This window comes from Ornithodoros turicata, chromosome 3 (assembly GCF_037126465.1).
Source record: "Ornithodoros turicata isolate Travis chromosome 3, ASM3712646v1, whole genome shotgun sequence".
NCBI lineage: Eukaryota > Metazoa > Arthropoda > Arachnida > Ixodida > Argasidae > Ornithodoros > Ornithodoros turicata.
The window spans coordinates 11,409,398-11,437,035 of NC_088203.1; the positions used below are offsets into that span (position 1 = coordinate 11,409,398).

Below are 27,638 nucleotides of genomic sequence, written 5' to 3' on the forward strand. Positions count from 1 at the left end.
CGGTAGCTGAGTGAGCTGGCAATGTCTTCAACTTCTATTACGGAAAGGCGAATATCGACAGAACTTTAGGGGACAAATTTCATCGACTGCAAAAGCACCGCCTACGCACCACCACTATACGCAGTGCGTGGAACAACTACGCTCCTAAAAATGGGTGCACTTTAACTTTTTTTGCCACATAGTTGACACACTTTCTTTTGGAGAGTACAATTACGCTCAAGAGGGTGTCTCCTCACTCCCTCAAGGAAGTAGCATGACACCTTTTCCCTACTGGAGAGTAATATTCCTCCCCGGCAGGGAGAAGGTATTATGCTACTCCCTTGAGGGAGTGAGGAAACACCCTTTTGAGCGTAATTGTACTCTCCAAAAGGGTGTTATATATGTGGCAAGGAAAGGAGTTAAAGTACCGTATTTTCACGCGTATTAGCCGCGGCTTATGCGCGATTTTTTTTTTTTTTTTTTTTTCGCGGACGCTCTGCGGTTTATCCACGGATGCGGCTTATCTGGTAACTATTTTTCCCTGGTACTTTCCCCATACCCCGGACTAAACGAAAGGGCCGAGAGTGCCTCATGTTTTTCGGAACAGGACCGCCCTGCCAGTGCACGAACAATACCAAACAGGGACGGGTCCACACCACATTCGAGTGGACTGACCTTCCGAATACATTCCCCCACGCAGCCCCCAAAAGGGGTGACAGTGATTCGTGTCTCCTGGAACACCACTAACCCGTCAATCCACGAAAAACACGCAACATGGGCACAATCCGATCTTAGTAGAACGACCGTGATAGAACACTAGAACTGACCTCTTTTGTTATACATCATGCCGACACCGGAATGTGGACTGGGTTTATGGCCTTCCCTACGGTCTCCTCTGTCGGCAGACCCACAGGAAGGGTTCAATACACCTGACATCGGGATAAAACGTGGTCAGCTAAGCGTCAGTTCTCATTTGACGAGAGCAGCAGCATTCGTGGACACGGGCACGGCAGTTAGAGGTGAGGCATGGCTCCAACGCGGACGCACAGCTACAACAGCGGCTTCAAACTAAGAGTCGTCGACTTCGCGGACCAGTACGGGAACAGGGCAGCTGGCAGGGAATACGGCGCCGACGAGCGTTGAGCGTCTCTGTTGATTTTGTATGTGCTTCACTGGTTTAGCGCACAAAACAGTCGCGTCGTATTACCCGCGGCTTATCTGCAAAAACATTTTCAAAATGTATCTAAAAACGAGTCCTGCGGCTTATCTGCGGTGCGGCTAATACGCGTGAAAATACGGTACACCCTTTTTTTAAGAGTGTAGACTAGTCCCGCTCGTTGACACTCGCAGCCCTAAATGTACGCTCCGTACAGCTCCACGCAGAAGACGTTGCACACGACTATGTCCTCCGTAAGACATCACTTCTGTGTCTGTCCGAGACGTGGATGAAGACGGAGAGACCGATACAAGTCGACGGCTTCAAGTGCTGCTGTGGGGCGCGTCGCAGTGGCAAGGGCAACCGAGCGGCCGGAGTTGCCAATTTACCTGCGTTCATACCTGCGTGCCAGAGTACTGGCTACACCACTTGAAGTCATCACCCTTTCTGGAGACGACGTTGGAGAAATTTGTGCCGTTCAGCTTCCCACAGGGCTCGTGGTGGCTGTGCGCTACTTCTCGCCTCGCGCAGCGCCGGACGCATCCGCGACTTTATCGTGAATGTACTCGCGCCTTATTGCATGCAGCTTCTCGTCGTCGGAGACTTCAACGTGGACGTTTCACTGGCCAAGGACACCACTTTCCTAAGTGATATGTCCGAACAACTGGACCTTACGCTGTGCACCGACATCCGCCAACCCACAACTACACATGGCTCATGTCCAGAACAGCCCCCTCGTTCAGGACACCACTCATCTCGCCAACCATTTCAGCGACCACAGATCGATGCTCATCACGCTTAAATAAATTTGTCTACACACTTTCATCCGGCCTCATTTCACCACACGCACAGCTGACGCTGAATTTCGCGTTACACGATTCGTAACAGTCCTGTAATTTTTTTAGAGGTGCATGTGCGAGTGCACCTTTCAGGCTAATGCTGAGTGCAGCGTTTTGCTCTTCACTTCTGCGTGTTTGCACCTTTTGTTGCTTTTTGCGTTTCGTTTCCTTCAGTACCTCGGTTCGTTCGAAGGGGTTCATGCATATTTCATCAAAACATTTGGCCTTTGAAGTTCTTTAAGGGCAGATAAGTCAAAATATTACTCGATATAGCGTTGTTCCTGACCGACCTTGTTCCGACATTCGTGTCTCGGAAGTGAAAGCTTGTACGGTACCGTAAGTATTTTTGAACGAGCAAGCTTTCCTGGGTGGAGCATCCTCAAACACCCAAAAAGCAGAGAGCGTATATATACCAGATTAACGTGCCCATTTTGGTACCTTATTGCCTATTTCGGTGTGTTTGAGAGCCTAAACGCGAGCCTAATTCCGTCGCTTTTAGTGCCTAAATTTCCATGCACTGATCATGACGACCTCGGACTAAAGAGTTCACAATTTTCACGAGTGACCTTAACGGCCCAGGCCCTTGCCCCCACTCTCGATACGCCCATGCACAGAACTCCTCCCAAAATATTTTTGTGGCTATACGCCGCTGCCTGCATCACTAATTGAGGAAGTAATGTCCATCATGCCGAGAGGTTGAAACTGGGGAGCAGATTGTAGTGTACACAACTTCCAACAATTTTTCTTCGTTTTAGGCGCTCCAGTGTAGGGAGCATTTATAGTTTCCACAAGGGCAACATTCAAAATTAAATACCCCGTATAAAATACACAGGGTGTGTAGTATAGATATGTCGATATCGGAGTATCCTGCCACATTGCTTGCTCTTGCCACAGAAATGTGGTTACAGGCTCATAAAACACAGATCGAAAGGAAAACACGTGAGATGCACAGCACCCAGTGCCAAACCGGCATGGTGCAAAAGAACAGCAGTTCAGTTCATGTGGGTAGATCACGCACTTGTACAGAATCTTCATCTCTGTACCTATCATTTCTATGGTACCTATGGATAAAATTTCCTGTTCTTTTAATAAACATAACAGCTTCAGCTTTAGGCACGTGGCAGCAATCGTACATAAAGGTGTTACGATAGACGCAATTGTTATAATGACACCGCCCGCACCGTTTTCTGTTTTTTGCCTGTTCGGCAGATATTTCGGAGTGAGGTTATAAGATCTTACGCGAGTGGCGGAATGGTGTGGGGCTTCCATCCCTGAACAGGAAGAGACCGCAGTTTGTCTGTCTATCTCACTCATACCGTATTTCCTAGAAACGTCTACAAGATGGCAGAACATGGAGCATGAAAGAGACGATGCAAAGGGGATGCGTGTCTGAGCCCTGAAAACGGGGATGCCCCAAGATACCCACATATGCCAACACCACCTAGATAGAGAAAGCCTGCTTGCTCGTCGACGTGACGTAACAATTAAGCGTCAGCCAATGAGGGTCGTGTTTTCAACGGCCGTAGCCAATCACGAAGCGTGCTTTCAGCGGTCGTGGCCATGCAGACGAACCACTGTCGTCTGCGAGTTGTGACTGAACGTCCCCGCGTACTAAATGGGAAAACTTGGAAATAAAGCGGAAACGGTCCCAATCTTTCTCAAAACTAATTTTCTTCGAAGCGTCTTGCATTTGTTGTCTAAATATTAGGTCTGCAGGTTCTAGGTGAGCTGCAATCATTTGCGGGCTCTTGAATTCGCAGAACGACGAATCGCAGTAGCAGACGAATTCTGACTCTTATTTGAAAGATGGAGAGGAGGCAATGCGCATGCCTCCACATGAGTGACGTCACTCACAGTGTCTGCAGATGACGAATAGCAATAATAATAATAATAATATGCTTTCGCTCCTATTCCTCGTCTTCGCTATATAGGAGAGCCTCCGAGATCGCCCTTGAAATGTCTGCATCTTTTTCCTATTGCCTACTCTCGCAGCCCACATCATAAGAGCGCACGTGCGAAGATCATCTCGGACTCGAAGGGTCGGCCGGCTCGAGGCACGTTCCGTCGTAACTCGAGACCGTTCCCCGTCGATGGCTCGCGAGGGAGGAAGAAAGGGTTGAAGTGCATGCATTCCGCCCTGCTGCTGCCATCATAACTCGTCTGACTCGCAAAATGCTCCCTGCGTCCGGCGCTCTTCTGTAGGCCACGCTCCTCTGCACGTGTTAGGCAAAAGAGGAAAAGCTACAGCGCACTGAGCGAAGCTTGAATCGTTCCTTTGTGTCGTGTCGATAAAGACTCTGTACTACGCTGTGAGAAATATAAAAAAAATTACAGTGAAATGGGATTCCTCGGAAATTGCCGGATGTCTCCGCTTTATCTCCGCTTTATTTTTGGAGGTTTCCGCTGAGAATCATGGATGAAAGCAGGGAAACCTCAATTTTTTGAAGCCCGGGTCCGTCTTACGGCTAGCAGACGACCGCAACAAGTAGATACGCGACGTCGTCACCACACTTTTATACTGTCGTCTGCTACGTGATTGAGACTGGACATTAGTTAATTTTCGACTTTTTGTCTTTATTTCCAGTATGTTCCAGCTTTGTCGAGATTCAGTAAAGTAGCATGCATTAGTATACTCTGGAAAACTGTCCTGCCGTATATTGCGAAAAATACAGTTGTGGGACGGCGAACGCCTTTGGGATTGTGAAGCTTTCCGAGGATATGTGTGTGATCGGCTTAGATGACAGTAATAATTACCCGTTAAATGCTGGCAAATAATCGAAGTACCATAATGAAGAATGGAACACAGGAGGTACAGACTAAAAATGTCACGTTTTTATTATCTCAAAACATCGTCAGCAACTACACAAAACAGCGTTCGAAGGTGAGGTGTTAAATGCGATGTTAAGTCATATAAAAGCGCGCGCACTTATAAATGCATAAAAAGTCCATACGTACAAACGCTATATGACTCAAAATGTCATTTGACTGCCTGTACAAATATTGTTCGAGTTCAGAACCTGTAGTTGACACTGTAAATTCAGTTACGGATTGCTTGATACAACAGACGGCAGAAGCTAACAGCATTGATTAATAGCAGATAGTATGACATTTATGTTCAGTACCAAGTTACAGCTAACGATCGTTGGTTTTCACGTTTTATGAATAATACGCAATAAGTTAATATAATAAATTATTCTCTGCTACAAGTATACTGTGGAGAGGAAAAGACGGTTGCAGCTGCGTGGTATACAAATAGCGAAGCAAATTTCACTGAACTGTGCCAGTGTTATGACAAACACCGAAACCGAAACTAGAACTCCCATTGGCTGTTCCAGTGGTAAAAAAAAAGAAAATAAATAAAAAGCGAGATTCAGGAGAGAACAAGAGTGAAGCTGCAAGATTCCTACTCCAACAATTGTGAGGTGGTGTGGAAGCCGTCATGTTAACGAAAGACATAAAAAAAAATTATTGGCATCAATATATGGAGTGAGTTGCTCTGGTTCAGGTGCCGCCCTCATTGGCCGCTTTCACAGTGACGTCAATGCTTCTTGCTAATCTTCATTCCTGCGGGTGGAAATGAAGTCGATTGACAAGCTAAACAGATGCAATGCAGATATTCACAACATATTTCGAGCCGTACACATACAAAACGACGTGCTGGAAAATACTTGATATTACGATGGTTAATTCCTAGCAGAAGTGCGATACGATGTGATGCAGAAGCGGTGAGGACTATACAGTCATCGAAGCCATCGAGTGACTCCTAAGTACACTCTAAGGGGGAAGAAGAGTAAACTGAGGTGCAATTACAGCTTCTAATCATTTAGATTGCAGTTACTCCCCATTTTAGTTTCGTTGAATCTGAAATTTACTTCTCAGCAGAGTACTGAAAATCGTCCCTAGATTTCGAAAATTCCTCCTTTCTTTCCTAGAGCACAATGCGAATGATAAGCACGGTTACGGTTGTTAATGCGAAGTATAGGGAGTATTTGCAGTGCTGAAGAGTAAATTTCGGGATCCGAAAACTAAGGTAGTGAGTGATTGCAACCTATAGGGGACTATAGAAGCTGTAATTACTCCCCAATGCATTCATTCGTTCCTTAGAGTGTAGAAAAATTAGTGCCCGCAATGCCCATATTTACAAGCGATTGCATTCACAACCAAGACAATTAGCCTCACTATATACTTGCGTCACAGTTTACACGGAAGAAAGTTTCGACGTACGTTGACTCAATTCGGAGACTTTGGCTCCAAATTTTCCCACCAGACCTTCACCGGAGAGAGCTGGAGAGGCGCTGCTGGTCACACTGGCAGGGTGAAAGGGGGTGCAAGGGGGTGCAGTCGTGCAGGTTATATGGTTAGTATGAACATGAGGTTCAACTCCGAGACAGAAACAGAAAAAAAGGATCGCACAAACATTTCAAACTATAATTGGTAGCGAAATAAATTAGTGTTTAGTGGTCCACGACGTCGAGACCTCGTGCACGAGTCAGCTATACTATGAAATTTTATTTTAAACCGAAAATACTGAATGTAAGCCACCTTTATTACCATGTGCCGGTACGATTACCAAGGTGGCAAGTTTTTATGATACTTTTGGGGTACTAATATTCAGCAACACTACAGACTCCATAGGTTATGCGACAGAAACAGAATTTTAATCACTGCACAGCACTACTGTTGTTAGTGCATAAAAAAATGTATATTTCACTACGATGATGATGATGATGGTGCTACAATAACAGACAAAACGTGTAATGAGACGGGTGCCAAGACTTCGTCCGATAACATGCAAACACAAGTGCTAGCAGACACTTATTTGCGAAGAAAATGAGTATTTATTGCGAGCAGTCCCGGTAAAAGTATTGACACACGACACGATATCAACAAGTACAAGCAGAAAACGAGCAATCTGTCCACAATGTCTTATCACTGGTGAACGATTTTGTTGAGAACATTGATTACAACCTAAATCGAAAGACGTCTCAGAACAGCCACATGCGCCTGAAAGATGAAACTTGTCAGCTAAAACGTACAATGGAACGCACAACGTACAAGAGGGTATATGAAAGGAGGAATTCTGTGCAATTCTCTCTCTGTCTCCCTAAAAAAAAGACGCTTCATTTCCAACTGTTCCCGTTTATAAACTTAATCCGGTAAGCAGTACTTTTACCCCTTGCACGCATAGAAATACACCTATCTCTGCGTTGAAACATCCTCCAGCCTATAGTAAACGTTAAAAAGATACCCTATGCATGTCTCTGATAAAAGACACAAGGCTTAACTTTACTGTACATAACCATCGCTGTCAGGGAGGTTCGCGGAAACCCTCACATCAACTGACACGCACAAAGAAAGTAACACGGCTCTGTAGAGATACAGAGGAACAGAAAAAAAAAAAAAAATCACAACCTCGCTATACCAAAGCAAAATGTTCTCACCCTTGCTCCACGAGAACCGCCTTAGATTCAAAGCAATTCCGACACTTCAAACAAACGCGATTCCACATAAGAGTCTCTGAGTCCTACGCCACAACTGGCCGCCCTAACATCTTCTGCAGCTCCGCAATATACATAATCGCCATCTTCAGCGTCTTGATCTTCGACAACCTTCGGTGATTTCCGTTCTGCATCCTCAGCGGTATCACACTCCTGAGCAAGTCCAACGCGGAGTTCAACCGATGCATTCTCCTGCGCTCCTGGTGGTTTGCCACGGACCGACGTCTTTCCAACTCGTCTTGCGACAACGACTTCTTTCTCGAAGACGACGAGGACGACTTCCTGGAAGATGTGGACGCAGACTCCGAAATGCCGTCTCCTCCGCAGTCTTCAGACGTCATGGGCACGAAGTCTTGGTAGAAAGACTGAAAGTTGGAGTAGAACGGATTGGTGCAATCGGGGCAGTCGTAGATAGCAGACGACGCTTCGAAGGACGGGCTGTAAAGCAGACGACGTTGCTTTGGGAACGCTAGGTGGCTGCTGGAAGACGGCACGTTGTCCGAGTCTTCGAGCACAACGTCGTGGCCGAGACGGTACAGGTCGTACGGTGCGAGGCGATGATAGTCCTCGCAACGCAGGTCCGAGAACATGGTGTGCATTAGGACGAAGTTCCAAACACCACGTAGAAGAAACGACAGTGGAAACACGCGCCTTCACAACTACGCGTTCGTTCAGAAGAGCAGGACAGTCGCAACTAAGCGGTTCTCCCTCCGAAAAATCTTTATATTTGAATACGGTACGCGCGGCAAATAATAAATAAAATAAAAAAAACGTGCACTTTGTCCCGTCGCTGCTATGCACAACAGCGAGGGAAAGGAAGACGCGGAGGAGGTTTGTTTAGTTTCTGCAAGTTCTGCCGACGCTCTCGGCCTGTCTAATTATAAAGCTCCAAGCCTTCGCTATCTAGCCATGGTGTGTATGTTTGCCGCGCACTTATTGGTCGTAGTACGTGCCTCGCCTTTAAAAAAAATACAACAACAAAAAATTCGTGGAGAGGATGGTGTTAGAGATCGTGCCGCTTCCAACGCTTCGATTGAAGCAGACGAAGTGAAGCGCCAAAGGCGCGTCGTCTGCTTTTGTTTCCAAAGCAGAAGACACCGCTTTCTCAAAGTAAAAAAAGAAAAAAGAAAAAAAAGGAAACAAACATCCCCCCGCATTACATGCCTTCTCACTTTCTCTCAAGACTCCTGGGATATCTTTCTAAGCAACTCGACAACTATTACCGTTACGATGACAATGCGTCTTTACACTGTTTTGGCAGTGTTTTACCTCCGTGAAAGGAAGGGGACCCATGCCATGACAATGAGCGCGCCACATGCGGACCTCCCAAGCTGCCTGTCCATATGTGTTTAAGCGTTACCAGACGGTCTTCCAAAAATTACCTTCGTTTACAACTGTTGTTTGTGAAAGGTATCGCAATTCTGGAACATGTGGACAAGTTACCTTCAAAGTGAAAAAAGCTGTGACATGGTACCTATCGCTGCATCTCCACAAGCTGGGTGATTTTTATCGTGGGTCCCGTCGTTCGGCAATTCGAACTGCTAGTGCCACCTGTGCCTGATTACCTTTTGCAGCTCATTTCGTATTTTTCTACTCGCTTAGTTTGCCAGTGCGTTGTAACACGAATCACAGCCGAAATCGTCACCGCCTCTTATTGCTGAGGCTATTATAAAGATGAAACTTGCGTAAAGTAAAGGAGTCGACGACTGGAGTAAGAAAATTCGGGAATGTTATATTTTCGTAATTATGGTGCCCAAACACCTGTAACCGCTGAATCTAAAACATTAAAAACTGTCATCCGAACATACTTTATTTTTTCGCGAAAAAAAAAGAAGAAAGAAACAGGGTAGACCCGCTACTCATTAACTCTTATTTCACTGGTATTGTAACACGACAACACATCGGTCCCAAAATATAAAACAGCTCACACCATAACAGTCGAGAAGCAACTCCTGCTCACGTACGAGTAAAGGAATTAGGCAGCAAGGCAGGTGTACCACGACAAATTATAGGAAATTATTATTATTAATAATAAAAGTTATTTTTCCTGTGTCACATTACCTCCTATTGTGCTTCATTGTGCCCAACGTCTAATATGTTGCAGTGTAATATATTTGCTACTGGTTCCGCTAGTGGAGTGGTCAGTATGACTTTTATGCTTGCTACTCCAGTTGAATGGGATGCCGGACTAAACTACTACTATAGTATAGGAAGGTGGGTCTGTTGGTAGGTGTTCATAGCGTGAAGTTTCGGAGCTGCAGGGACGCAGACGAAAGGAAGATACGACCGTTGTACTAAACAGGGCAACTGGATGAAGTGCGCGCAAACTTGCGTTGTACTGTCTTTGGAGCACGTAAAAATGAGGGGTATAAAAGGAAAAAAAGAAAAGAAAAACGGAGACGTCCGCTGCAATAACCTTTTTGGTAGACGTCACAGCGTAACTCCACTGTGAATTTTCACTAGTTAATTAAAGAAGTTGCGCTTACTAAACCGCTGCAAATTCGTTCGACGCTTCTTGCGTTGGTTTCAAGAAAAAGGATACGAACACCCCGTTCCAATCAATGTTTCTCTCTTTCTATTTCTCTTTAGCTTTTTCGTGAAAAATAGGTAAGGTCTGGCGCACAGTGTGCTTTTAATTGTACTAAGATTCCTCTCGTTTTTACGAACTCCTGTTATTGTACCCACTGGGGTTTACCCCGGTTGCCCCCCCCCCCTTTTTTTTATACATTTATTGCAAAGATGCCCTTTACTATTTTAACTTGATTCACTTATTATCCAGACCCCTCTACCAATTCTACAAGGTAAGAGCGCATCTCCTTTCGAAATCGTTATAATACTGTGCGATTGTCTTCCCTTCATTGCTCTTCTTTTATAGTGTTACATATTTTAGTGTTTTTTGTTGTTGTTGTTGTTTTTTTGCTAAGACGATGTCATACGCTTATTGTGCATTTGCATAAAAAATGGACCATATAACAGGGTCAACCCTAACAGTTCCGCTTTGTAATTAACGTTATGACCGTATACCTCGGATATAGCGATCACCGGATATTGCGACAGCGACTTTGCGCTCTCTTAAAGTCTGCTATATCTAACTAACTTATATAATTAGCTTATAATTAATGTCATATTCTAATTAACTGAGTAAGACACTTTGAGCAGCTGAATTAGCCACAAGTGCCTAACTGGCTATGCAAATCGTGTCCAAGTGACGTTTCAACACTTACAGAGTCCCCGAGAAGAAAAATTAATGTACAACCTAGCAACACAGAGGAAGCAGGAAGTCTATGGGTTGTTTTAAATATAAATCGTCAAATCAGGGCTATTCGTTTATAGTAGTCAAAAGTTGAGGAAGCAAGTACAGCAAGCCATATGGCTGTGCTCACCACAAACACATAACTGATTACTGAGACACACATATTGACATCAACATCAACATAGTCACCATGCCAAGAATAAAAATACCTCACATATTCAACACATTTGCTTCAGCAGAAAGGCAATAGTCAGAATATTTTCCTCGGCATTACAAAAACATGCAGACTACTGCTTAATAATCCAGTTCGATGGGTATTAAAGGGGCACTAAGGCGCGAAACTTTCTCTTCACTGAATAAAAGATATTGTTACCTTGAGATAAACACAAAAGGAACAGGGTTCATCCGTTGGCCCGTTCGTGATTTATGATCGATAGAAAAGAAAAAAGAAAAACGCAATATACGCCTTTCCCTCCTTCTTTCTCCCTCTCCTTCTCAAGATGTGCGACAGAGCGGCGAGGCCTCGGATTGGTCTCTTCGAACGATTTCCCGCGACGATTGGACAAATCGTTTTCGAGGGGACCAATGAGAGCCAACTCCGCATTGTCGGCCTTCTTGAGATGGAAGGGGATAGGGAAAGCGTAAATTGCGTTTCTTCTAGATATTTTTTTCTTGCATAAGTCTTCACGAACGACGCAAGTGATGAATCCTTTATCTTTATTTTGTTGTTGTTGTGCCAAGGTCACCGCACCCTTCATTCGTCAAGAATGAATTTTCTGATTCAGAATAATGCAGAAAGATTCGTAAAAATAATGCAGCGAAACCCTGCAGAATTTTTGCGATTTCGCGGAATTCAAGCGATTTTCCAACACAACATGCATTAATTTGACACTGCAGAAGCCTGCTTATTGGGGCTTCTGTTCAATCCTCTGTGTTATCTACAGGGTCTTTATTTTTATCGCTTACAGAATTTTTATTTTAAAAAAAAGGTATGAGAGCAACGTAGATGTCGTTTTAGCAATTGAGTTATACGGCCAGGAGGGTATCCTCTGGAAAGGAGTATGAACTACAAGATGACTAATTACCCAAAATTAATTAACACTTTAATTAGGGAAATTCGGGCAAAAGCAATATAGCAGAACAGAAGGAAACCCTCGTTGAAAGCTATTCTATCTTTTAAAAATCCAGAAAAGAGCGCGTGCGGTGAAATATTCATCGCTGAATTTCGATATGGAAATGAGCCGAAACCGAAAAAAGCGCGCCTCAAGAGCGCATCGTCTACGCCGACGGAGGCTTATCTATGCCGGAAAGCACTTTATCTCGCCAGCAGATCGGCACCTACTCCAATCATCTCCATCGCTCCAAATCATGTGCCCCTCTGACGTCAATGAGCGCTGTGCCAACGCCACCTGGATGGCGAACCTGCGAATTCGAGAACCTGCAAATCACTGCAGCTCACCCGGAACCTGCAGACCGATATATTTCTACAAAAAGTGCAAGACGCCTAGCAGAAAACCAGTTTTGAGAAACATCGAAAAATTTTTGTGCTGTATTTCCAAGTTTTCCCACTTAGTACTCGGGGACGTTCATTCACAACTCGCAGACGACGGTGGCTCGTCTTCATGGCCACGACCTGAAAGCACGCTTCGTGATTGGCTACGGCCGTTGAAAACACGATCCTCATTGGCTGACTCTTAATTGTTACGTCACGTCGACGAGCGCGCGGGCTTTCTTATCTAGGTGGTGTTGGCTGTGCTCCCTGCGTTCTCGGTCGCCACGGTTTCGGCTAATCTGCATATCAAAATTCGGGGACGGATATTTTAACGCACGTGCGTGTTTCAGGATTTTGTGAGACGTGGAATGGCTTTCAACGAGAATAGTATCTCAATCTGCTATCTCGCTTTTGCCCGAAATCTCCCAATTAAAGAGTTAATTAACGAATTTTAGGTAATTATGCATCTTGTAGTTGCATACTTTCAAGAAGATGTCTGCCCTGCCATATATCTCAACTGCAAAAGCGACATATGTGATGCTCTCATAGCTTTTTTATAAACATTCTGTAAAGGATAGATATAAACACCCTGTATATTGCTTAGTATCAAAGGGGTCATCATCATTTATCTCTTCCATCTTCTCATCTCTTCCCTTATGCAATCGGAGAGCACATCCTGTTTTCTATGTTAATATTGCAAATAACTGTGCTCCGGTACCTCGTTTATTGCGCCATATGAACGCACTTAGCCGTAACCATGATGCTGACATTTTTTCGCCTTATTCCTCTTTTACATCATCCCTTCTTACATTAATGCACAATCACATTAACACTTTTAACTTCTTTCACATTCCTACACTTTCCTGATGTTTGCTTTATATTTTTGATGTTTCGTTTTGCTTTTGTTTTGCTATTTTTGTTTTGGTTTTTGTATTGCTTCTACCATGTTAGAACTACCATTGACCTTGTTGGTGCACCATCCGGCAGACCTCACGGCTGTTGATGGGCACCGTTCAAAATAAATTATTATTATTATTATCATGTATGTGTCGTCACAACCACACTTGTTCAATGCACCGCTTGTAATATCGTAATCCAGATATTCAAAACACACTTGTCTCCAGAGCAGACTGGTTTTACAAAGCTGGATACACAGTGAATTTTCCTGCGGAGGAGCAGCCGGTTTCCATGGGAACAGGTATCCCTCGCATCTTCCCATGAGGAGGCACACGCATAGTTTTCGACAGTAATATGTATAACAGCTGTCGCGATTGAAGGAGAGGGTGAAAGTACCTCTCTCACAACGCCAGATTTTTGGTGCGCAGTGATTTCTGAACACAGGGTTACATCTTTGGATCTAGGACATCTAGGACTTTGCTTCTGTGTATTAGGGAACAGAACCATATCAAAGCCTGATTCCCGATTCCTCCAAAAGTGGGAGAGTCATTTCACAACCTCTTTAAATTCCTCTCCCTATCTACAGTTTTCTGTATGTGCTGTCACATTCATACTGCTTGTCATATATGTGCAAGCCATCATAACCATGCACAATATTGAACAGAAGCAATGCTTCCAGCCCACAGCAACAACACGAAAACAGAAGCACATATTCGAACACAAACTAACATAATTTATTCCATATCACGTGGAAATAACTCCAATATGCAACAAAAAAAATGCACGTTATCACATCATCACCATCATCGTCGCCACATGTGAGGCTCAAGAAAACCTTTTCTCGTAAGTTAAATAAATTAAGTGCACGTTAACAAAGGCTGACCAGTGAGCCACAGAAACAGCATGTTATACTGTGCAGAGCTTTAATGCTCTAGTAATGTTACCGGGATTAGCAAAGCGTGAGTCACCAAAGGAAAATTGTCCGAGAGCTCCCTTTCCGGCTTGCTGAACAAAGCTCCACTTACGAGCCCGCTTCTTGCTCCTGTCCGAGGGCTTCCAGGAAGATTCCCATGGGCGTCCTCTTCAGCCCGATCGTCTCGATTCTGTTGGTCAGCTTGTTCTTGATGTTTCGCAGGCGCATTGAAGCATGGATGAACACCACTGCAAATATCAAAGAATTAAAAAAAAAAAATTCTCGAAATGTGTGAGCTATTTTTTTTAAAACCTCACCTTACACCATACACCACTTGTAAAGCCAAGGACTTTTCATCAAATGCCATCATCAAGTTTTTCATTTAAAAAAAGCTAGCTCACGTACTGTTACGGTGCCTTCACAACCCCAGTCCTACCATTCGACACAGGGTTTACATCTTTCTGATCGTTTATGTTTTTATGATTTTATGCAAAAGTTTTGGCATTATGGTTTGGTGTAGGGTTGAAGTAATTCAATTAAAGTTTTTAACATTTCAAAATTCATCAATATTAATTAACTGATTTAGTAAAATAAAGCTAGTTAATTACATTAAAAGTCGCCAAAGTAAGTTCTACATCCAGAACCTTTTGAGCCCCTCCAACAGACAGAACACCCTGCTAAATTTTTTGTTACAATGCATGCCTTTGAAAGACTGCAAAAGGGTACCGTTGTGGTTTTTATTGGGGAGGTTAATTACTGTAATTACCTCTTTAAATGATGAAAACAGAAACACACGATATATCACGCACACACAGCTGTAGAGACAGAGAAACATTTTTAGAAGAGTCCAACCCGAAACGTGCTACAAGTAGCCGTGGAGTTTCTGTGATGATTTGAGCCCTACAGCCACCCTCATATCTTTGACCCCGGATTTACTTATAGGACTATCTACGAATGGAGCTAAAAGAAACTTACGCATGATTGGCAAGAGAATTCCAAAGAGGAACACCATAACAGACCCCAGCATGTAGACGATGAGATAACCACCTGCAATGCACGCAAATTCTTCGTAATTCACTCTAACAGACACCGGATGATACGAATGCAACTTACACATGAGGATGACAAGCACGCTGATGACGGGGTGATCGCGCTTGAATCTCATTGCTGCCCGTTTAGAGTTTGTGATGTAATAGAAGAGGCCAAAGGCCAGGGCAACGGCTGTCATGCCACACAGCATCTTGGTAGGATGGATAACTCTGAAGAAGAGATTCGCAACAGCCACTTGTTCATCATTCGTGCACAAACGATACATAGCATCCCACAATTTCACGCACTTTGCTCCTCAATTGGCCCTACATAATGCAGGCTGTCAATGCAGACGACTGCAGCTCAAGGCTCTCAATAACGACACGTGAACAAAAAAAAGAAAAGAAAAAGAAGTCAAATGAAATTGGTGAGTCACTTAATTTGTATGCACACGCATCACGTAGAAGACATGGTCATTTTTTCTCTATTTATTTGGCTCTAGTAAGTCTTGCCGACTTATTTGCAACTGACAGGAAGTTGCGAGCACGAAAATGACATAAAATGGTCCCGTCAATAGATTCGCGATGGGTGTGGGCCCCGCGCGTATGCTTACCCAATTGCTAAGAACACAAGCACAGACAGCATAAAATAGTTGGACTGGTAGTACAGGAGATTGTTGAGAACTCTGTTTCCCCATTTTTCGATGTCTTTGAAGTTCGGGATCTGAAATCGGGCTGATTCCAGCAAGAAATCGTCGAGGCTTCGAAGCGGCGCGACTGCGACCTCGTTCGCCATTTTTCTCTCGATACGAAGCACAACTCCGAGTAAATGAGAAGCTCCAGCGACATCATTATCCTGTTTGGTCTTTTCGCTTTCATTTTCGGTTGGAGGCCCGCACCCAGCAACACACGTGCATAACGCAACGTGTCTTGTGTACAAGGTTTTCATGCAGACACACAAAAGAAGAAAAGTGCACACGTCACTTTGAGGATCGTTTCATATTTTACTTAGCTCACGCGTTGGTATTGCAGCTTTCATTATCGATTGAAGGTGACTGCACGCTAGGTCATCGCCATTCGACTCTTGACGAGGTACTCATCGGAAAGCATCAACTCATGCGATGAATAAGTATAGTGCGCGCGGGGGGGAAGCAAGACCGACTTCACGGCGAACTGCGCCTGGAGGACCAGACGCATGACAATGGCGGGGATATATCTACGCCGGCTGACATACGTTTCGCGAATGTTTTCGGCAGGATCTCAGACAACTCTGGTGCATATCATTTGGACTCATTACATTGCATCACCACTCTTTCAAACATTTCTGTCCACAGAAACAGGGGGGAGGGTAAACTGAAGATATAGCTCAAGCTGCTAGCATACACGGCTGAAACCACAGGCGACGTGTCTTCAATCTGCCGGAGGGGGCTAGTGAACAACGCCTCGCCCCCCACCCCCCTTCCGGGCGCAAACGCGTGCACAGATCGGACAGGGTGTGTGAGATTCCATGTCAACAAGCAAATTTTTACACGATTTTTAAGTTGCACTCGCACGTAGTATTCGATTCGTCGGATATCCCGCGAAACGTTCATTTTGAGTGGGTGACTTCTAGGAGGGTGCCTGCCCCCTCCCCCCCTCTGGGGAAAGTTACTGAGGGGGCTCAGGCCCACACGCTGTCGGCGCCTTATATGACTGAAACCGACAAAAGCGCTACAATGCAATTACCCCTAAAAAAAAAAAGAAAACAGCGGTGATGGGTATGACACTTTTGATATGAAGAACACAATTTTTAGACACAAGCCCTTTCAATTGATTTAGAGCCAAACTGCAGAATGCTTTCTTCATAAGGGCATTTGCAGGAAATTGGCTGCTTCGTTTTGGCAGCTTGGGGTCACCATTGGCGGTAAATTTTTGGTCACGTGGTCCTACAGTTGGTCTTGTTATGGCACAGCAAATGGTGCAACATACAAATCGAAAAATATTTTTCAATGACCACCTTATATCTCTTTAACAACATGTTAGCGCCGCGAAGCAACTGTGGCTATGAGCGCCGTACAGACGTGGACAAATGGAGAGGACAGCAGGAAGGAGTAGGTGACAGGGGGGGGGGGTTAGTATGCGTCACGGGCCGACTTCAGGGGGAGCTGTGCAGAAATTCGTCTGGAAACACGACGGAAAACCCAGGGAATACCTCAGACAGCACTGCTGGTGGTAGGATTCGAACCCACCACCTCCAAGTCTTTCAGCACGACCACGTGCTATCGCCAACGAGCGGAGCCACCTCGCTCTGCCATACGCCGATGGTTGTTATGCACTGCGATTTGTTCCAGGACGGCTGGGCGTCAGGAAGGTACAATAATTTACTTTTTGAGTTCATTTACAAACGTGGTTTTTGCAACGAAAAGATGGCTAAGAAGGAAGCCATGCAGCTGGTGAAAGCTGATGCACAATGCAAAACCCCGAGACTAAGGAACACGAAGGGACAGACCAGTGCCGGACTTAGGGGAGGGCAGACGGGGCACTTGCCCCGGGGCCCCCACCAGTAAAGGTCTTGTTCAAGGGAAATCTGTTTTGCATGCCTGAAACGCATCCCTGAAACGGAAACTTGGTAAAAATCTGTCCTCCGTCCACGCATATCGACCCCGAATAACACATTGGATAGACGTAGAATACACGAGGGAGCCCCCACAGCACAGTGCCCCGGGGCCCCCACCACTGTAAATCCGACACTGGGACAGACACAACACGAAGTTTCTGCATTTTGCTCCAGATCTCTGCATGAGTCACGCACGATAACGAGTGTAACGAGATGCAGGAAAGTTGCTCCTCATCCGGCTTTCAGATTTCGCACAGTTTGACGTCACTCCTACGTCACCCCTTTAGCCCCTCCTTGCTTGCCCTCAGTCATTTTCCCGTCACCCGTTGTATTTACGGTCTGGGAGGTCGCCCTGTCGGTTCTGTCTCTTGGGTCTGGTTGACACCACGCCGCTTGACAATGAATATTTACCTTCTGTTGTGTCTGTCTGCATTGTATTTTGTGTCTGTGTTCAACCAAGGTACGTGCAAGTTGGCATGAAATCCACAAAAATCGCAAAATTGAGACGCCCATACGTGACTTGTTGCCACCGGATTGCACTCGCGTGAACAGCATCGATCCAGTCGTGTTTGTGACAAGTTTCAACGTTTTTTTTTGCATAATACTCGTAAATTTTCGTGTTCACCGTGTCAATTATACGTACGGACGCGTGTGTCGCATATCCGCTGTTCAACTCGGCTACTCGATACGATGTCGAAGAAATCAAACAAAAAGCCCGTCGGAGAAAGGATTGAGCACGACCAAGCGTTTTCGTCAACTGCACAGCGATAATATTCATCTGCACAATGTTGAATTCGAAGTTGTTGACCTTGCTTTTTTTCTTCTTTTTTTTTTTTCGGAGTTCACATGATGTTCTTTTCTTTCGTCCTCTCATTTTATAGCCTCTGCTACAACTTGTTCCCACGAGAGACGAAGAGGTATAACGGAATACTTCACGTGTCCCGGAATTTTGGACAGATCGACAGCGCGGTTCTGCTGTGGTAGCAAGAAACAGCGGTACTGCTGTGATATTGATAACTTCTCGGACATCTCGGACACAGTGTGAGCATTTTTCACTTCGTCCTTCACGTTGTTCATTTATAGACTCGTAGAGAAATGTAGTGTTTTTTTTTATGTGTTTTATTAAACAGCAAAATCGTTATGTCGGGGGAAACCCTGCTAAAAGAGCATCCACCTACTCTATGGGCACTACCAGGGTGGAGGCATATGTGTAGTGACAGCTTGTGTGGAATTTTAAAGTCAGGTCAACTGAAGTAAATTGGACATGGAATCGACAGCGAGCAGTATTTGTGCCTCTAGAAGATAGGCACCGACAATTGACCGACCAAGAAAAGTTAAAAATAAAAAAAAGAACATAATAGATATCGACGTTCGACCGACCAAGAAAACTTGAAAAAAAAAAAAGGGGAACATAATGGAAAAACATGAAGAAGTAAACATCAGAAGGGGAAGGGAAACGATGTGAAGATTATCAGCATATCTGCACACCCTGGTTGTAGAGAGGCCCACCAGGTGTGCCATTACAATCCATCCGTCCAGATATTAACTTCTAGATATGGAAAACATTGATTTGAAAAATGCTGGGAAGCCCCTTCTGGCAGACCATGGTTGGAGTTTCGAAGCTGCGTTCCTTTTCCAGCTCCTGAGTAGAGTTGATAAGGTGACCCTCGAACAGCTAGCCGGTTGAGCAAGTTTGGGGACGCGTGCTCGCTTGGGAACGCTCACTCGATCAGAGTGCAGATGGAGTAAGCATGGACGCGAGCTGATTTTTATGGAGATGATGGGTGGGAAGATGTTCAGGATGACTACGTTGTGTCCAAAAATCACATAACATGATACAGCTACCAACAATCCAATCCCAATCGAAAATATCATATCAAGATTCCGTAGAAATATGCAATCTGCAATTCTTTTCCAACAGCTTAGGAAGCTTGAAACAAAATAGAACAATAGAGCATCACGTGAATTTTGCTTGTTGGACAACAGAAGTTCTTCGTATGGAATATAAATGCAATAGGCAATGCACAAAATGCAAGACTGAACAAAAAAACAAAACAAAAAAATCACTATGGCAACTGTTTACGTGAGTCTTGCTTGTTTCGCTTTCAAAAACCAAGTTGCATAACGTGCATTGAAAGCAACGTTGTTAGATATTGAAACAACGTCCCAGCTTGCTTGCTTTCGAACGGTGTTATGATGGGATTGCATTGCTTAATTTTTTTCTATTGCATATTATAAATTTATGCATTGCATTTGTTACAACCATATATTTCACCATGGTGATATCACCGGGGTGCTTGGATACAAGTTACACATAAGCTTGTACATATTAAACTTAAAAGCTTCAGTGTCATTGTTTTAAGTGTTTATTTTTTTATATTTTTTATATATAAACAAACCCTCCATTTTGGACTCGACTTACCCTGTACCTGCTCCAATTCACATGCTTGTTAGTCGTTTATTTTCCTTCGAGTATTGTCGACGCTGCTCCATAAACACACGGAAACGTACACTAGCATGCACAATATATATCCCAAATGCTCGAATTGCAGCGCAACATTTGTCAGTATTGCCAACAAATAGTGCTCCTAAGTGGTCACTTGCAAAAGCACTGGCATTGCTGACATCTTTCAGTCGGTACTGCCAGCAAAGGTATCACTGAGCATTCCTAACGCTGGCAAACGTATGCAAAATTGTGGGAGACTCTGAAAGATTTTTCTTCTGCCACTTCGTACATGTGTTATGAATGGTTCCATAAAATGAAGGCTTTCTTTAACACTACAGTCATGGCAAATCGAAGATCCATAAGGCAATCAAGTTGAACAAACTGCCCAAAAAAGCCATCAGGTGATGTGCGAGATTTCTTTTTGCAAATCGTGCTGCTTGCATACATTGCCGATACCCTCTGCCTCAGTGTGCACACTTTCCTTTTATACACCCCCCTTGTTTTATTCTTTGGTTCTGCTTTTGTCATCACTGTAGTGCTCAAGGGAAGGCAAAACATTCACGCATTGCTGTCATTGCTCTTCGTTCAGAATGTGTTGCACATTTTATGGTGCACATAACTTTGAAGATGTCAGATACCCATCATAAACTGTCAAACAACAAATACTAAAACGTTGCTTGGCAGTATTGTGCAATTTGTGACTAAACACTGTGTTTCCTGGTTACTCATTCCCCATTATTAGCCATAGGACATAGAGTGGACTTTCTTTCCATAAGTGAACTTATTTGTCCCGCGATCGTCACCTTTAAGGAGAGGGCAGTAAATATGTGTGTGGGAGTAAGGACAGAACTGAGTGCAGCAGCTGTACATAAAAAAAATGTTGGTGTGACGAAACATCATTGCCGGCGCTCATCGTACTGCTGAAAGGTAGCTGTCTTTCGATTCGTCAAAAAGTGCACGGGGGAAGTACATGACATGTGGTCATGTGCTGCCCTTGTGCAGTGTACACTAGAACCCAATCGAATAGGAAGGTGTATGCCTCAGATAGTTTGTCACAGACGGCTGCACTGCATCACAACGTTTTGAGGGACTTTTGTTGTATTAACTTACTCAAGTAAACAAAAACTGGCTTATCTTAACAAAAGTGATTGCTGCTGTGTACCAGATCGATGATAAGCCATCTTCAACAGCCGCAGCTGCTCCACTCGCGTCGTATGCTCGACGGTACGTGGTATGTTTAGGGTTCTTCATTTTCGGGTTAAACCCGATTTTTCACGGTATTTGCACCCCGAACCAATTTTCTGAAATTTGGGCATAACCCGATTTCTCCCTGAATTCCTCGAGGTCTTTCAACCTTCACAGTGAGCCACGAAAGAGATGAATCACATTATCAACCTTAATTCTTAAGCACCCAATAAAACATCTGAAGCTCCCCCTGCCAATCACCTCCTAGGTAGTACCAAAGGCCTGCTTTTTTTTAACGCCTGTTGCAATTGCATGGTTCATCCCTGCAATCATCTTGGCACCTTGACTCACACGGTTCAACCAGAGACTCCCGACAGCACAAAACACGTGACAGAACACGCCAGATTCTTTCCCAAATTTCCTTTAGAAAGAATCACCGGATTTCTACCCCCAAGGTTTCAAAAATACTAAAACGTGAAAATGAAGGACCCTAGGTATATTGCATGGGCGTTGGAGGAGGTGTAGCATTTTCGTTAACTTGTGCAGCACCTCATCTGAATCGAATGCAGAAACTTGCGCCATTTGCACTAGTTCACAAGGTGTAGCCCAATTGAAGACGGCGTATATCAGGTGTCAAAAGCTACCCAACAAAAATATTTCAAAAAATGTAAAAAATGATACAGATGTTAATACGTATGTATAGAGGCGGGCTCCATTTTGTGCAGTTTTGTACCCCTGCAAATGATTGTAGTGGTAACTTTGCAGCCTTTTATGTCTGAAGTATTTAAAAAAAAATTGCTGCATCTTTCAGCATACTGCCAAATGCGTTTAAATGCAGTAGCATCTACTTCATCTCTTCTTTCTACACAACTGTTAAGTGATGGACCTACGCGAGTCGATGTTGGTGGCTCCTATAAAGCTGTCGCTTTAATAAGTTCTTAGCACAGTGTTGTTGAAGTTCTCACTAGATCTGCAAAATAAATGCTTGAACCTTTGCTGAAATGCTTGAATGCTGAAATGCCAGAACCTTTTCTGCAAGAAAAAACTCTAAAGCTAACAAGCATTGTGTTGAAGTTACATCTTGCGCAAGTCACCTTTTTGCTACTGTTTGAAACACTTCATTTGGTCTTCATTTTGGTCCTCGAGGGTTTTGTAGTACCATAAGCTTAAGCATGTAACATGGTTGTGCTAACCATTTTTGTTATGTCATTACTTTGGGTTGTTTTGTTGCTGTTATTGCACAGCTATTAGCATTATTCCTCATGTTGTACTTCATTGCAGAAGCTGCTTTTGTGCTGGCTAATTAGTTGTTACCCATTTTTGCTCATATATTAATACGTAGACACTTGTGTTTTTGGGTTTAAAAAAAATTGGGTTTCATTTCAGGAACCGTAAAATTGGGCGATATTATGTGAAAGAGCAGATTTTTGTCTGGAAAATAAGAAAAAATGCACTTCTTGCATTCCGTACGAACACGAGATGCGGAGTGGCAGTGCTTAGTGCAAATTTTTTGGTGTTCTCCAGTGTGGGGTGCTTCAGGTTTCACCCTAAGTGACAATGATGCAAATCAGTGAGGTAAAAACGGGTTTTGCCAGTTTTAACCTGAAAACACAAGGCTCTAAATGTGTTGTATAAGTGTGCATGGTTGTTGCCTCCACTAAATCGGTGAAGATATGCCTACAGAATACTGTCGATGACGCGCGTGCAGAAAACGTAGAGATCATGTTTCAAAGATACAGTTGATGGTTCCTGAGGTTGTCCGTGCTCTTCTCTGTTTCAGCAAATCCGTGGGAGTCGTAATTGGTGTGATCATAGTGGTAATCATTGGCCTGGTCGTGGTCGTGATAGTTTCCTGCTTCTGCTGCGGCTGTTGCCTATTGGCCAAGAGGAGACAACAACGAGGGCAGGTGCTCTATGGTGAGTAACCTGGAAGAACGCACAATCGTTTATCTGATTACTAGTTGACCCTCGACTTTCGTGAAGGCCGTTACGGGCAGATAAGCCCCATTGGACAGCAGCCATTGGACAGGTACCTTTGCACCCTCCACTTTGAGAACCCCCATGACACACTACAATCACGCCTGTCTCACATTCCAAAACCGTGCTATGCTGGCAGCTGTAAAGCTGAAACCAGAAAAATCGCGCTGGTTGCCGTGGTCTCTTTTCACTGCTTTCTGCACCCGTTTTGACCCCGTCTGCACCCCTTTTGACACCCGTGATCTGGGACAGGGTTACGGTGGGTGCTTCTTCTTGCTGCTCAAATTTTCCTGCTCTGACACCCTTAGAGGGGGCATGTTCTTGGAAGAAGAGGTAGAAACTCGCGAATAATCAAATCCACGAAAGCCAAAACTCACGAGAGTCACGGGCCCACTGTACAAACAGTGTCAATGTGACGTAAGCTCCTTACATTGTTGTTATAATGCTTATGCCAAGGTCGTGCTGCACCCTTTTGGCCAGAATGGATGGGGTGAATGAGCTCATTTTCACAAATTGCTTGCCCAGGTGGAGCTTCCTGTAACTAACATACTTTCCTGCAGGTTGTATGGACAAGTTTGACGCAGTCAGTATTTGTGTAGACCGTATTATCGAATGCCTCTCTGCAATAACAATGAAAACGAATTTGTACCGCTTTCAAGGGAAGTCTTTTGTAGTGGGCAAACACAGGCCTGCTTAACATACATGCGTAGAAAACATGTACACTGTTGAAAATTGAATTACGAGATTGATTATGAAAATTACGATGGGTGCGGTAATTTGCGGCTTTAAAAAGTTTTCATTATTTCCAGCTTTCCCCATTTTTTCCAAAGTACAAACTTTCACTTACATCATTATTGCAGAGTGCCATTCAATTTTTGTTGACTAACACACCTTCGAGCCACCCATCATATTCAACTGTGGATTTTCCTGTGCAGGAGGAGTATCAACGACCACTCCTGGCACAACACGTCCGGAGGAGCAGCCACTCGGAGCAGCCCCTTATCCTCAACAGGCCCAGCCTTATCCCCAGCAGCCTCAGCCTTATCCCCAGCAGCCCCAGCCTTATCCCCAGCAGCCGTACCCACAGCAGCCATATCCTCAGCAGCCTTATGCCACTGCTGGATACCCTGTACAGCCACAAGCCGGGGGACCTGGTGAGTGGACTTTGACACCCCCCCTGCATACTGGGCATAACATGCTGCAGATTCTTATGCTTTATGAGATGACGCAGAATGCAGGCAGTACGCTGAAACACTGCATCTTTCAAAGAAAAGGAGTACGAGAATGCTGCAGCTTATTTGACTGCAAGTGATTGACGTAACATAGCTAACATATGTTCAGCCCTTATAGTTAAATGAAGTGTGTTTGCTAGTGTGAACAAGGCAGACATAGGAATGAGAAAGCCTATCACCCAGAACACCAGCTGAATGGGTGGAAGATACAGAAATTGTACTGTGTGTCACGTGCATAACACAGGGGTGGGGGCACAGAATGATTTGTCATAGACTTTGTTCCAGTACAGTACACATACCTAAAAATGTAAACGTCGGCAGATAGGGCCTGACTTTTTAGGGTGATACCCGATCATGCCCGATATTTACCTCCGATTCAAACCTGAAAAGACAGAGTTTAACCCGGTACTTCCCCTAAAACTGCTGGACCAGGGGGATCCGAAGTCATCACAACTACCGCAGAACGTTGGAAACTGTGTTGTAAATGCGTAAATATGCTAATACAAACTGTCAAAACTGAGACCTTACCGCCTCTAAGATGCATGGACTAGATATTGATACTCTGTGTCTACTGGTGTGCCATGTATATTAGGCTGAGTAAACCAAAAGATTCCCGCCTGATCCGATCCGACTCAACCAGGATTGGGTTGAATCAGGTTCAGTTCAACGCGATTACACCCAAATTATTGAAGCAAAATGTAACCCGATATTTGCCCCCCCCCCCCCTCCCCCGGATTTCGTTGGAAAATATAACCCGAAAAAGTCAGGCCTTAATCATAGACTTCTCCACCTAAACAGGTTATGTGACATTCTGTTCTGCGAAGACAAATGACTATCGAGTTTGGATTTATCGATTCTGTACTCCTTCATAGATACATCAAAGCACTGATACTGTGGTTGTCATAGTGTCCTCACTGACCACAACTGGCTAGTTCAGGTTTTCAATATGCTGCATTTAACACACACACACACACACACACATGCATGCACACAAATAAACTAGCGAATTCTAGACATTCATGGAATGTTTATTAGCTCATTTATTAACTCATTATTTTTCATCCACCCATCTTACACATTTAAATGGTTTTAGCACCTGATAGCACTAACTTGATATGCATATTGCAGTTTTATTTTGAATATTACCAAGTTTTGGATTACCAAGTTTATCAGTGCGCCGGAAAATCAGCCGTCTCTGCCTGTTTCACAAAATATTTTGTTATACCGAATCCTTAAAAGAGTCGCTCATGAGCACACCTTCCTACATCCCCCCCCGCACAGACCATAATCAAAAAGTAGGAGTACCATTATGTTCCACAAGATCATTCTATTCATCATTATACCATGCACATCACTTGAGTGGAACCACCTTCCTGGTCTCTAACCTCTATTTCAGACATCAAGCAATTTAAAATTGGTTTGCTCGATCATTTTAACTTGTAAATCCTGTTCATCGTTTTCCTTGGTCATCCACATTATGTTTCCCTCTTCATTACTGTTACGCTTAAGCACCTGTGACACACGTCATCATTTCATTGCTGTCATTTTGTTAACCGATTTGTATATTCACTTTACCTTTGCTGCTGTTGCCCTAGTTGTATTGTAACCCCATTCCCCTCTATTTGCCCTCTGGGCCCTGAGGGTATGTCAATAAATAAATAAATAAATAGCAACGATGGGAATTTCTCATAATCTATACATTTTGCATAAATTTCGGTTTGAAACGTTGACAAAAATAACATCTCCACAAACATCTTTCATGGTTCAGATGCCCCAGCCTATGCTAAATGGCAGTGACTGGCAGTGCTAAACCACACTAACAATTTCTTGTCTATCTCCTACAGGTTATCCAGGCTACCCTACGCCCTACCCTCCACCTTACAGCGATGTGCCACAGCAAGACCAGCAAGCCATGCAGCAGCAGCAACCACCTTACAATCCTGGCTACCCTCCTCACTAAAGGATGTGAGTCTGGTGTTTGTGCATGAATGGTGCAGTACGTGTGTGGTTCAGCAACATGCTTTACGTTGAGGATGTTCGATTGTGTGTCGCACACCATTGTCTGTACAGTGGACCCCGATTCGAGAGACTCTTATTTGCAGTCTTGTGTCATGGCAGTTATTATCTCGCATCGATCCACAAAGCACGGTTCCCATCAGGGGGCACCACATAACTTTACACGCACATCTTTTAAAACGGCCGAATGAAACAGGAGGATGCAACGAGTATGGGGTGATGGTAAAGTGCCATTTTTCGACCAAGTTCTCAGTCAGTTCAACAAATTATTTTAGCCATGTGCAGTGCCCCTCCACGTGCCATTCCACGACCTTGTTCATGCATCCAGTGTTTCAACTTTAGAAGCTGGAGGAAGCTGGAGATGTACAGCGTATCTGATCCAGCGAATTAGGTAGTGTCGATAGACGTAAGGCCGCAGTGTGTCAGATATCTCTAGCTAGGAGGGAAAATGTTCAGCGGATGCAGGAACAGCCACAAGCTGGAGGCCCTGCTGGTCTTTATGTAGCCTGCCATGTCAACGAACGTGTACAAAACTTGTACCTTAGTACTTGTCTTGCTGCACACCATAAGCGTACTCCATCCTCTACTCATCAACGTGTGAATGGATTTTGAATTTTTTAAAAACAATTTAGTGTGTATATATGTTAGAAATAAAAGTGCTTTGTATGTTCTGCTGGTGATGTTCTGAAGGGGCATTATGATGTGTATAATGATTTTGCGACACGTGAATCGGTGACTGATATCCGGTACTTTCATGAGAAATAACACATCCGAGGCTTAAACAGCAAGGTGTTTGTTTCTACTTCCTCTTGTATCCCGCAAGTAGCCTGAGAAGTTATCTTTCAGTGATGCTCTCTCTATTCGGTTCCCATTGAAGCCCTAATTGTACAGCTCCCATCAACCTTAATACTAAAACTGGGAAAAAATTCGGTCTCATTTCCCAGTGTGATAACAGTCATCATGGGGGAACTGGGGGAATGTTAAGTGAACAAAATCCTTGCGCTAAACAAACAGAATAATTTTGTTCAATTAATATTTATTATTATTATTATGATTATTATATTATTCAATTAATGAATCGGTTGTCTGGAACAGCTAACAAGAAATTTTGAGCATCGTATATGACACATG

General features: G+C 44.1%; 2 protein-coding genes across 4 annotated transcripts; one reads left to right on the top strand and one right to left on the bottom strand.

Annotated features, from left to right (window-relative positions):
- Positions 1–4,784: 4,784 nt before the first annotated feature.
- LOC135388072 (PRA1 family protein 3-like) lies at positions 4,785–15,873 on the bottom strand. 2 transcript variants are annotated; one of them, XM_064617373.1, is made up of 6 exons: positions 15,670–15,873; positions 15,141–15,286; positions 15,003–15,074; positions 14,140–14,275; positions 6,199–6,281; positions 4,785–5,538 (listed from the first exon to the last, which is right to left on the bottom strand). In XM_064617373.1, the coding sequence occupies exons 1-6, from the start codon at positions 15,849–15,851 to the stop codon at positions 5,513–5,515; spliced, it is 645 nt and encodes a 214-aa protein (XP_064473443.1). In that variant the 5' UTR covers positions 15,852–15,873; the 3' UTR covers positions 4,785–5,512. The 2 variants fall into 2 exon arrangements, with proteins under 2 accessions (XP_064473443.1, XP_064473444.1); XM_064617374.1 differs by lacking the exon at positions 6,199–6,281.
- A 2,077-nt stretch (positions 15,874–17,950) lies between these two features.
- On the top strand, positions 17,951–27,185 carry LOC135388073 (protein shisa-5-like). 2 transcript variants are annotated; one of them, XM_064617375.1, is made up of 6 exons: positions 17,951–18,111; positions 18,533–18,692; positions 20,436–20,498; positions 23,063–23,199; positions 24,195–24,413; positions 26,336–27,185. In XM_064617375.1, the coding sequence occupies exons 1-6, from the start codon at positions 18,051–18,053 to the stop codon at positions 26,449–26,451; spliced, it is 756 nt and encodes a 251-aa protein (XP_064473445.1). In that variant the 5' UTR covers positions 17,951–18,050; the 3' UTR covers positions 26,452–27,185. The 2 variants fall into 2 exon arrangements, with proteins under 2 accessions (XP_064473445.1, XP_064473446.1); XM_064617376.1 differs by lacking the exon at positions 20,436–20,498 and having other exon boundaries at positions 17,953–18,111.
- Positions 27,186–27,638: the final 453 nt, after the last annotated feature.

Bases quoted from the DNA above. Each gene is read 5' to 3' on its own strand.
- LOC135388072 (XM_064617373.1), bottom strand. From the start codon at position 15,851: ATGGCGAACGAGGTCGCAGTCGCGCCGCTTCGAAGCCTCGACGATTTC. The intron at 15,075-15,140 runs GTAAGTTGCATT...CGTGCATTGCAG, and splicing joins CGTGCTTGTCATCCTCATGT to GTGGTTATCTCATCGTCTAC. The intron at 14,276-15,002 runs GTAAGTTTCTTT...TGATATTTGCAG, and splicing joins AATTCTCTTGCCAATCATGC to TGGTGTTCATCCATGCTTCA.
- LOC135388073 (XM_064617375.1), top strand. From the start codon at position 18,051: ATGAATATTTACCTTCTGTTGTGTCTGTCTGCATTGTATTTTGTGTCT. The intron at 18,112-18,532 runs GTACGTGCAAGT...CTCATTTTATAG, and splicing joins TGTGTCTGTGTTCAACCAAG to CCTCTGCTACAACTTGTTCC. The intron at 23,200-24,194 runs GTGAGTAACCTG...TTTCCTGTGCAG, and splicing joins ACGAGGGCAGGTGCTCTATG to GAGGAGTATCAACGACCACT.